We start from the raw sequence: 12,426 nt of genomic DNA, 5'->3' as shown, positions 1-12,426 counted from the left end.
TACAGAAGTATGTGGATTTTATGTCCGTGCCTATTCACATTACATTTCCCAGCGGGATATTCAATTCTTCTCAAACAGCTAATTTGCTCCAGCTAAATGGGATGGAGGTGGGGCCCGCCGGGGGCAGGAAAGAGGAACTGTTGATGAAAACTCCTTAAATCTTATGACTTTAACTCTAGTTTTTATTTTCATAATTCAACTCAAATCCCCGAATATCACTCTGACCTGTAGACAATCACTGTCAACGTCTAGTCTCATTAATACTTTAAACATTCTTCCATCTGTGAGGACAGGTTTGACGTCTGCGTGTATGTAAGCATTTCAGAACTCCTGCCATGGCTTCTCAACGTTCATACCAATGCTCATCACCCTCAGGTGAGCAGGAAAGCCAAGGTGGCGATATTCTGCTTTCCTGGGACAGTGCTTCATTAACTGGCACTACACCTTTCTAACTTACTTCCTGTATATGTTCATTTACACAGTGACTTTGTCCTGGAAATAGACGTTAGCAAATATTACCCTTGAGAACATTCACTTCCAGTTACTTTATAACTGGCTGGCATTTTCCAATATAAGATTCACTATTTGGTCTCTCATATTACGTTAAGTGCACACAAGGGAGGCACTCACGTGCTCTGCTCAGAACCAGCCTGCATCCCTCACCAGGGGTCCAGGAGAGAAGACAAACGTGCTATGTACTACTGCTCAGTACTAGTCCCTTAATACTTACAACCAGGCAGCCATCACTTAATTAAAACTGGACTTTAAAATCACCTTAATAGTTGGGAAAGTAGAACTTTTTAAACAAAAAGTAAAGCAAGCATCAATATCTAAATAGAAATGACAAAATGTGATACATGTTTAATAACAAGAAACTTTATTAACAAATTTAAAAATGGATCACTTAATTTAAAAGTGGGACTATTTTAATTTTATTCTTATTAAATTCATTCTTTCAAAAACGCACGTTATTTTTCAAATGATAAAAGGTTACTCTGTGACCTGACAAAGTAGAGGTGGGATGGTACCAGTGGGCCAATTCCTCTATGTGGGGTCTGAACATGGACTTTTAGATGTTGTTTTCTCTATTACATCAAACTGACCTGCAGTAAGCAGTGGAGAAGAGGGAGCGAAGGGGAGTGCAAAGCAGGTACTCAGATCTTCCTATAGAGGTTTGAGGGCACAGACGGAGCACAATGAAACGTGGACTTTGTTAACAGTGGCCTGAAGATGTGCCAGACCAAGTGTGAAAATCATTTTTTCTTATTCCTAACAAAACAGATGGCACACACTTAACTGTAAGGTCCTTCCTGCAAATCAGCTGTGTTACAGCCCAAGTATTAGTCTGTTCCACAACCTCATTCTTGTGTGACAGAAAGAGAGTCAGGACAGAAATGTGCTCCATTAGTGTCCATACGGAAAGGCCACAGCGTTAATGATTTATATAAACCTTAAAGTCCTTGGTCAGCACAGATTTCCAAATCAAAGTTAAGTCATGAACTGTTTGTAAGAACAACACTATCCTAAAATGCTAACATTTTCTTCCCAGTATGTCTTCCTACAAAAGGAAAAAACAGTCAAAAGTTTTCATTCTTTGCCTGAGCTGGGATTTAGGAAAAGCCTACTAAACTACAACAGTGTTCTGCAAAAGTAAAATACACTACAAAGTCAAACAGGTAAATAAACAACAAACCAAACTGATTTCAACAAAGTCAAGTCATGTTTCCAAAAGTAAAATCTATTACAAACAAGTAATAAACATGTACAAGAAATTACAAGAAATGAGGATCACAGTTAGTTACAAATGCAAAATAATAACTAATTATCCCAGACTTGTGAACATAATAATTAAAATCAATTTCATATGCTAGTTGAAATATTATGTACAATTTAGATAAGCTGGTCAAGTATTATCTGAATACACACCATGTTTGATAAACTTATAATTACATTACCTCTTCTCCTCTTTTAATATTTGCAGGTACATGCCAATATAGGAAAAAAATGTAATTTCCATTTGTGTATTAACTGAGAAGAATACCATTTTTACTGTGTATGTTTCAGATTGTAAAAAAGTTAAGGTACATTTTCCTTTAAGAAGGAAAAAAAAAGGTAAAAATAAACTGCCAAAAGTTTAATATCAACTTACTTATAAAAATGGAAAAAAAATGTTTTGAAACAGATACCATACAATTACTATGTGGTCTCCTTACTGCTCTGAAACTACAGAAGGCATTTAAGGAAGGGATCCTATGTCAAAAACAGAGACTAACCCAAGGGATATATGTTACTTTAAAAATCTGATTTGCAAACTAGTTGGTTGGCCTAGTCTTAAAGCTAATTACAAAATCCATTTTCTTAATGGTCCAGACGTTTTGCCAATTCTTCCAACTCAACAGAACTGTCAAAAAAGAAGAAATATTTTGTGAGACCTTTAAATACAGACAATGGGGTGTACCCCTTCCCACATTTAAGACAGCATACACCTTAAATTGCTAAAGAAAGAGGCATTTTTAAAAAAGATGCTGTGTTTTCCAGACATGAATAGTCACCTATATTAAGTGTTTGGCTCTTCCAACTTAGAATTACTAGGAATACATAAATAAAGAAACAGTATAAAATATTTTCTTAAGTACCTCTCTCCTTAATTTCAGGTTAAAAAAATTAATTCCAAATTTGAACTTCTAGAGTAAGCCACTGTAGGCATCAGCTTTCTACATTAAATTGAATTTTCTTAAATCCAACAGGAACTACGTCAGCACTTAAGCAGCAAATTGCCTGCATTCAATACAAACTACAATATACCCAGTCCTCCTCCTCCTCATCCTCATCCTCACCTTCATCACCACGATGCATCATGTAAACAAGTCCAAGAGCGCTCTGGAAAAGCCAGATTTGCCCAACAGGACTGAAAAAAAATGAACATCCCTCTCTTAGACCAATTAAAAAACCTGCCAACTCAGGAAGGGAGACACTGTTTCAAGCCATGAAGACACACTCAGTACCATTAATCTCCCGGCCCAGAACGAATCTTTGTAATAAAATGTGTACTGTCCTCAAGCCCGGAAAGAGTGCCGAGAGCCAAAGTCTCACACTATACTCGAGAAGGATATTCTCCCATTGTCTGCCTTTTAATTCACTTCTGATTTTCAGAAAATGCTTTAACCTATATGAATAATTCAAAATAAGCATTAGACTAAAAAGTCTAATGTAAGTATAACTTAAAAAAGAAAAGAATCTTATACAAGTTTCACAAAAGCTAATAAAAGTAGCCAGCATTTTTGGAGCACCAACAATGACCAGACACTTTAAATACATTATTTCTACCACTCACCACACCCTGTAATGTGGGTCATGAGAACATCACAGTTCGGTAACGCTAAGTAGCAAAGCAGTTCAAAGCCTGTTTGGCTCCAGGGAGTATCTTCCTACCGTGTGAGCCCCCCCAGTCGCACACTCCTAGTATCCCCAACTCTGTCTCAGGTATGATGTGTAATTCTTCTCCCAATTTTAAATTATATTTCTGTGGCTCACAAAAATCACTCAAGAATGAATCATTCAAATAACATAACTTGCCTGTGCGGGGCTAATTCAAGAGAACACAGGCCATACAAAGGAAGGCTTAGTGGAAAGCCTACGAAACCACGGCGGTGCTCATCTGGATTTCCTAAAATAAACACTAAAACCATCGGGCTGGATTTCAACAAGGTAGAGTAGTTTTTCCAGAACCAAAATCTATGAAGACAAGCCATACACTTGTACAGGTTTTCCGGAAGAACAAGAGTGGAAGCAACTGAATGGATATAGTATATACAGGACTGTGACACTGTAATGCACATTTAAGATTCAATCCTGTCATTTCTGCAACAAGACGACATGAAGGTTGGCAAATTAAGTCAACCTCTTTATTTCTAGTAGGGCAGCAAACAGTACGTTCCACGACAGACTCCAGCCACGGCCTTCCCCAGCACTGGGCAGCGTGAGCACGTGCACGCACCGGGACATCCAGGCGGCCCCCGAAGCAGACCCGGAGAGACCAGCCCACGTAAACAGGTGAGACGGGGACCCCAGGAGGCGCGTACCTTCCACCGGTTTCCACACTCGTTGCAGACAACAAACGTTGTCATCGGTTCATCAGCACTCCGTGTTTGGACCTGCGGCAAAGTCAGGTGAAAAATACTACTTTTCACAATACTACAAAAAGTCCAACCTAATTAAGAACGGTACCACAGTAAAATGTATAAGAGCCCGAAACAAGCTCAGATAAGCGAAATAATGTCAAACAAACACACATTTCCAAACTTCATTTTTCTAAGTCCTTCCTTGTCTTTTCATCTTTTATCTGTTCATCTAAAGTCACACATTATACTACTGATAAATGGCTAATAAACATGAAAATTTTTCATCATAACTAAGAAGCACAGAAATGTTAATTAAAAGACATACCAATTTTCTCTTACAAATTAGCAAGGATGTAAAAATTACAAATATTTCATTATGACAAATATAAACTGCCACAACCTTTCTAAGTTAGGCAGCAACAAGAGCCTTAAATACCCATCTTCTGTGACCTAGGAGCTTGATATCTGATCTATCATAAGATGGTAATTAGAAACACAAAGATCTGTGTGCAGCTCAACATCACTAATCACTGGGGAAATGCAAATTAACACCACAAGAAAATATCACCTCACACCTGTTAGAATGGCTATTATCAAAAAGACAAGAAAAAGCAAGTGTTGTCAAGGGTGTGGAGAAAAGGGAACCCTTGTGCACTGTTGGTGAGAATGTAAGTTTGTGTGGCTGCTGTGGAAAATGGTGTGGAGGTTCCTCAAAAAATTAAAAACAGAGCTACCATATGATCTAGCAATTCTGCATCTTGGTACACATCTGAAGGAAATGAAATCAGTGTATCAAAGAGATTATCTGCACACATGTTCTCTGCAGAATTATTCACAATAGCCAAGACATGGAAACAACCTAAATGTCCTTCAACAGATAAATGGATAAAGAAAAAATGGCATATATACACGATGGAATATTATTCAGCCATAAAAAAGAAGGAAATCCTGCCATTTGAGACAACATGGATGAACCTGGAAGGCATTATGCTAAATGAAATATGCCAAACAGAGAGAGACAAATACTGTATGATATCACTTATATGTGGCGTCTTAAAAAAAAAAAAAAAAGCTGAGTTCACAGAAACAGAATAGATGGGAGGACATGGGAAGATGTAGATCAAAGGGTATAAACTTTCAGTTATAAGAAGAATAAGTTCTGAGGATCTAACATACAGCATGGGGACTACTGTTAGCACAGATCTTAAGCATTCTCACCAAAAAAAAAAAGAAAATGTGAGGTGACAGATGTGTTAATTATCTTGATCTTGGTAAGCATTCCATGATATATATGTATATCAAAGCATCATATTGTACACTTTAAATATATACAATTATATTGGTCAATTATTTTTCAATAAAGTTGGGAGGGGAGATCTGTGTACAAGGATGTTTGAAGAGTATAATTTTATAATAACACAAACACTGGAAACAACCTAAACATCCAACAGGGAAATAATGAGATAAGTTATTAGAGTCTATCCATCTGATGGAATATTATACACAGCTATTAAGATGTTTATAAAGGTTTAAAAAAACAAACAAACAAAGGAAAATGCTTACACAAAGTGAGGAAAAGTATATAAAATGGTTTACAGTATTTAGCTGCAACTAGGTTTTTTAAAAATCCACAAAATACTACAAGCACCAAAATATAGATCATTGTCCTCTCTGGATGGCAGATTAATGAGTGACTTTAAATTTCTTGTTCATACTTTTCTGTATTTTCAAATTTTTCTATAAGTAGGTATACTTACAGAATAACAAATAAACTAAACATTATTTTTATAAAGTGCTTAATTTTCTGTCAATCAAAAAATTCAATCCCCTAAGTCTCTCTAGTAACCTGAAACAATTAGTTGTTCTTTAAAGGGAACATTTTGAATTTAGCGGATTACAGACATAGCACAAACAGCCTAGTTAGCAAATGAAATTAATGACAGTGAGAAAAAATTTTGTCACATATGCACATACAATCAAAACAACTATAACGCGGCTCTTTTCAGCGGTTCAAGAACAAAAAGGAAAGTCAGTCACATCATATATGAAAATAAAAGCCATCAATATGTTGCAAAAAAGGAATAAATATCTGGAAAGCAGTTAACCTAAAAGTACCCAGGCTCCGAGTGAGGAAGAGCAAAGAACTTTCCCTAAATTACATGATCGTGCCAAATAAAAAGAATTGTAGCCTGTTTATATACTAACCAATAATCAACTGCTTATTAGCTCTTAGAGAAAAAACATGGCCATTTTATTAAATTCTATAATATTTAATCAATTTCAGTTTGTACAGCTTTCACAGTAACAATTTCTATGGAAGTATAACTATTTCAACTTATTTTCAATTAACTGGAATCTGCTAGTATTAAGAATGCACTGTTATACTTAAGAGATATCTCCTCTCAAAAAATATCAAAATACTGGTAATTATCTTTACTACTTGTTTTGAAATAGGAGTTGCAAGCATTCTTAGTATGAAAATAAGAATCTATAAACAATCACAAACCTGTGTGTAAGTGCAGTTCTTCTTCTTGCATTTGCCACATGTGAACAAGTCCGTCTGGGTCCCACCTGTCTTGGCCATCTGATGCTCTCTGATGGCTTCTTTGGTCAAGTTTTTCCGCATCTCTTTGAGCTCATCGCTGGCCATCTCCTGTTCGGAAGGTGGCAATACCACTCAGTTACGGGCATCTTCTATACATATACGGAATGCTTTTTACGCTCCCTTAGTTTAATACTAACAAGATCAAAATCAACTTTTAAAGTTTTAAAAGTGAAAAATTAATATTTTTCCTCAAAGAACTCATAAGAGTTTGCTTACTCTTAAAATTTTTTCAAACACTTATAAGTCTGCATGTGAAAACTGGATTTAATTACTGTTCAAAGGCTTATAAACAATGTAAGCCTGTAGCAATGAGCACCTCTAGGATCCAGACTATGGTCTCTACTACTGCACCCCCCGCCCACTACCGAAAAAGGAACCAGAGGCCTCTGGAGGAATGTCTGGTTCCAGTTTTGAGTCAAGAAAAGCACAAGGTAAGTCAGAGTCATCTTGTGCCAGAAAGCGCGGAAACCACCTGACTACTGTGAGTGAGTCACACGGACAGAGGAGCTACATGCAGGAGCTCCCACTGGCCAGAGGGGAAGATTTCTTCAGCCAACAATACGAATGACTGAAAAGACCAATCCCCACTGGATAAATAAGAAGTCACAGAGGAGCTACATGCAGGAGCTCCCACTGGCCAGAGGGGATGAGTTCTTCAGCCAACAATACGAATGACTGAAAAGACCAATCCCCACTGGATAAATAAGAAGTCACAGAGGAGCTACATGCAGGAGCTCCCACTGGCCAGAGGGGATGAGTTCTTCAGCCAACAATACGAATGACTGAAAAGACCAATCCCCACTGGATAAATAAGAAGTCACAGAGGAGCTACATGCAGGAGCTCCCACTGGCCAGAGGGGAAGATTTCTTCAGCCAACAATACGAATGACTGAAAAGACCAATCCCCACTGGATAAATAAGAAGTCACAAGTCTGTGATGACACTTAAAAAAGGAGAGCACAAACGCTTGCAAAAACGGCAACAAAAGCCCCCACTGGCATTTAGTAGGGCGCCAACTCCTCCTTCTGATAACTATTAACCAAAAGGAAAGAACTACACATTTACCCTGCCTTTCCTCTTCTTACCAACAGTGTAACCAAGAGCCTTCGACTCAGGGAAAGTGCTTATCAAAGAAATCTAGCTAATAAATGTGAAAGGAATGACACAATTTTAGAAATCTCTATTTTGCAACTCCTAATGAAATCACCAATTCAGTGGATGAACACATAGATGAAAGGCTGATGCAGAACTTTACAACAGAGGGATCAGACTGTCAGTACACCAACCCCTGATCAATTTCCGCACCCTTAGAGCAACAAGCTATGTGTCTCCTGATGTGATGCAATATGAAATAAGAAGGACCACCGATGAAGAATTTATGCAGGAAAAGTTAAACTTGCATGTAACCAAGCCTATAGAACTAGCTTCCAGTTCATAGAAAATAAAGGGGACAGAAAAGTTAAATAACATCATGAGGAAGAAACAGGCAATTCATACTGTGAGATATACAAGAGATAAACTGGATTCTTCAACAGGTCAATGTTATGAAAAAAAGGGGCAGGAGCAGAAGAAACTGCTTTAGATTTAAATATGTACACACAAAATCTTAAGAGACCAAACTTAAGGTAACATCTAGACTTTGGATCCTGATACAAAATAAATGTACAATCAGGAACATAATACGAACATGAACTAGGTATTAGATATACCAAGGAATTATCATTAGATTTGTTAAATGTCATGATGACAATGTAGTTACATAAGAAAAATACCATATTTTTAAAGATATCTCCCAAGGATAGAAAGGTAAAAGGATATAATGTCTGGAATTTGCTTGAAAATAATTCACGGGAGGGCTTCCCTGGTGGCGCAGTGGTTGAGAATCCACCTGCCAATGCAGGGGACACAGGTTCGAGCCCTGGTCCAGGAAGATCCCACATGCCACGGAGCAACTAAGCCCGTGCGCCACAACTACTGAGCCTGTGCTCTAGAGCCCATGAGCCACAACTACTGAGCCCGCGTGCTGCAACTACTGAAGCCTGCGTGCCTAGAGCCTGTGCTCTGCAGCAAGAGAAGCCACAGCAATGAAAAGCCCGCGCACCGCAACGAAGAGTAGCCCCTGCTCTCCACAACTAGAGAAAGCCCGCGCGCAGAAACGAAGACCCAACCTAGCCAAAAATAAATAAAATTATTAAAATAAATAAATAAATAAATAAATCCTGGATGTCGTTTCTAAAAAAGTAATAGTAATAATAATAATTCAGGGGAAAAGAAAGAAAACAAAAAAAGGGATAGATAAAGAAGGTGACTAATTATTTAAAATACTTGAAGCCTGGGTGATGGATATATAGGATTTCATTATACTTTGTTCTCTACTTTGTGAAAGTTTTAAATTATTTTAATGAGGTTTTAAAAAATGAATTTTAAAAATATAACAATTTTTATTAGCTATACAGAAAGACAAATTCACTGTCTTGGATGCTTAGTGAGATAGTGAGACTGCAGACACACTGCAGCTATTATCTATGAACAGCTACAAATATACATAGCAGACAATGAATTCCATTTTCTCCACCATTTTGTAAATAAATATAAGGAATAGTCAATAAGATATAACCAACTTTTTAGTATTTAACCATGAAAAGAGCTTAGAGGTTACAAAGTCTGTTTGCAATTAGAGATTCGACTCTTTGATTCTACATGAATCTACAATAAGTAAAAAACACTTTTGTTTTTAGACAATAATTTATTAAGGCAATCACCCAAAGATCACGGCACAGTTCTGAAAGGGACAAAGTACTGACGCCAACAGATTCAATCACCTTAAGTATTTGTCTGGTATACTGTATATATAAGTATATTAGAATAGCTAATAACAATTTATTAATATGTAGTATTTATATAGTACTTCATGATTTACATAGACTTGACACTTGATATCATGGAATACCGTCACAGAAATGTACAAATATACTCACCTCTGCCGTCATTCTAGCAAATAAGTCAGGAGGAATATTCCCACACAGCACATTTTTCCTTAAATTTGGATTCTTAGCATCCTTAAGATTTGATATCCTACTTCGTACTCTATTTTTGTATTTCATGTCCGTATTCCTTATTTCTTGATAGATAGGTACTAGGCCATTAAGGAAAAAAAGGTTAAGTTATAAAGATAAGATAACTTTTTCCTATTCTGCCACAATAAGAATTCCTGAAAGTTCTAAGCAGTGTTTCCAATTTAGATTAAGTTAACAAGGCACTGTTTCTGCCTGATTTCTTGATCTGTAACTGGCAAAAAATAGTGATCATACTTTTATGCTATGAATGAGCAATACTTTCTCAATGTTTAATGCCAAGCAAGACACAAAGTAAAAGGGTTTCAAAATGTAACTCAGATATGCAATCTGAGTGAGAAAACTTAATAAGAGCTTGAACTTACACATGCTTTCCCTTGGCAAATCTGCATTCTACCAAGGATCCTCAAAGTCTCAAAAAGACTACACAGGGACTTCCCTGGTGGCACAGTGGTTAAGAATCCGCCTGCCAAGTCAGGGGACACGGGTTCAATCCCTGGCCCAGGAAGATCCCACATGCCGCGGAGCAACTAAGCCCGTGAGCCACAACTACTGAGCCCACGTGCCACAACTACTGAAGCCCGTGCGCCTAGAGCCCGTGCTCCGCAGCAAGAGAAGCCATTGCAATGAGAAGCCCATGCACCGCAACGAAGAGTAGCCCCCGCTCGCTGCAACTAGAGAAAGCCCACACGCAGCAACAAAGACCCAACGCAGTCAAAAATAAATAAATTTAAAAAAATAAGGGCTTCCCTGGCAGCGCAGTGGTTAAGAATCCGCCTGCCAAGTCAGGGGACACGGGTTCGATCCCTGGCCCGGGAAGATCCCACATGTCACGGAGCAACTAAGCCCGTGCGCCACAACTACTGAGCCTGCGCTCTGGGGCCCGCAATCCACAACTACTGAAGCCCACGCACCTAGAGCCCGTGCTCCGCAACAAGAGAAGCCACCGCAATGAAAAGCCTGTGCACTGCAATGAAGACCCAACACAGCCAAAAATAAAAACAAACAAATAAATACATTTATTAAAAAAATAAAATAAAATAAAATCCAAAAAAAAAAAAAAAAAAAAAGTCTACACAGCTCCCTGGAGGGCCTTCTGAGAGAAAACCTTTCACAGTAGCCCTGAGGGATCATTTCCTCCTTGGCTCAGCAAGAAGCTAGTTTAGCAGGTGGTTTTCTCAAGAGAACAGGCGACAGCAGGGGCCCAGCTCCAGAGCAGCTCCCTTTCTAACAAGGCCATTTCCTCAACCAGGACAGTCCCGCAGTCACACTGTCACCTAGCGGTTCCCTGTTCTCCGGACCCACGTGCAAGACCCCTCCCTCTCCCAGAGCCCTTCCCAAGGCCCCCAGCATGAACACACTCCTGTCCAGGATAATGAGCTCAGGGGATCGTACACGCTTTGCTGAGAAACACCAAAGATGAAACCCTACTTCCCATTTACTAGCATGTGTGTTTTCCATGCCCTTCTGCACTTCAATTGAGATGCTACGTTCTCAATCTGCAAGGCAGAAAAATAAAAATACTATCAGTACTATGTGTTTTACTTTTGAATGACAGGAAAACAAGAAGAATAAAATGACACGGACGGCCCTCCCCTTTCCCAACAAAACAGTCAAGATAAAAACTGAAGAATAAAACTTTGAATTCTTTACAGAAAGAAAAAATAATCTAGCGGATTTCTTAGAACAATTATGAATATACACGCAAAGGATATCTTCCTCGATTTGAGATCCTAATTCTTCCTCATCAGCTCCAATAGCGATGTAGTCATCTAAACACAGGCACAGAGAATTGTCATGAAAAAGTGATTATAACACATTAAAAGAAAATCTCAATACAGGGTCAATTAAACTGTATTCCTATTTCTTCAACCCCACTTGCCCTGCACAAAGAATCCTTTCAGTTTAGCTTCACTGGAATCTTGTCTCTCTACTACCCACTATGTTCCTCCTCTGGCTTCACCTAATGTCCAAAGGGCTCCTGCAGGGATGGCTCCTTATCCCTCAGGAGCGGGGAAGTAATGCATCTAGCAGGCAATTCCTCACTTCACAACTCCATAAATTCTGGTTGCTCCAGCAGAGAGGAGAGAAAGTTATAAAGAACTGTCTTGTCTCCTGTGACTCAGGCTTCAATGCCAAGAAACCATTCATTTCATCTGCCAGTCACATATACGGACATAATCAGAAGACTCCTATGCAAATATTCAAAGGGATAGAAGGAAATAAAAAGAAACTAGGAAGAAAAAGAAAAAAGATATAAAGAGACAGTAAAGGAATCAGAGTAGAAAGGGCAGAGTAAGGAGAAAACTAGGTCATACTAACTGTGGTTCAGTACAGTAGAAAAGAGAAAGGATGAATTTGTATAGGAGGATAAATATTTCTATACATGAAACTTTTAAAAGCAAAATTTTACATAAGAATGAGTACCTCCAAATTAAATTAAAGCTCCCATATATAACTCAAGATCTCTTTTCCACTTAAAAAAAAAGTAGGAAATGAAATTATGAATATAAAACTTACTATATGTCATACTAACATTTAACAATGGGACCCAAATACAGTATTGTTAACTCCCAATCTTGAGGGTAGAGTACTTAGTTTGCAGATTAAACGTGAGGAGAAAAAA

General features: G+C 38.1%; 1 protein-coding gene across 1 annotated transcript in view; it reads right to left on the bottom strand.

The window, feature by feature from the left end:
- Positions 1–854: 854 nt before the first annotated feature.
- The window catches only part of TCEA1 (transcription elongation factor A1), a 32,866-nt gene continuing 21,294 nt past the window's right edge, over positions 855–12,426 (bottom strand). The window contains exons 6-10 of the mRNA XM_059901737.1: positions 11,516–11,572; positions 9,705–9,859; positions 6,628–6,774; positions 4,083–4,154; positions 855–2,401 (exon numbers count right to left, since the gene is read on the bottom strand). Coding sequence (XP_059757720.1) covers positions 2,393–2,401; positions 4,083–4,154; positions 6,628–6,774; positions 9,705–9,859; positions 11,516–11,572 — 440 coding nt within the window. The 3' untranslated portion in view covers positions 855–2,392. The remainder of the gene's footprint in view (positions 2,402–4,082; positions 4,155–6,627; positions 6,775–9,704; positions 9,860–11,515; positions 11,573–12,426) is intronic.

Source organism: Balaenoptera ricei, chromosome 17 (assembly GCF_028023285.1).
Source record: "Balaenoptera ricei isolate mBalRic1 chromosome 17, mBalRic1.hap2, whole genome shotgun sequence".
In the NCBI taxonomy this organism is placed as follows: Eukaryota; Metazoa; Chordata; class Mammalia; order Artiodactyla; family Balaenopteridae; genus Balaenoptera; species Balaenoptera ricei.
Note: the sequence above shows the minus strand (reverse complement) of the source record. Positions and strands in the feature narration are given on the sequence as shown.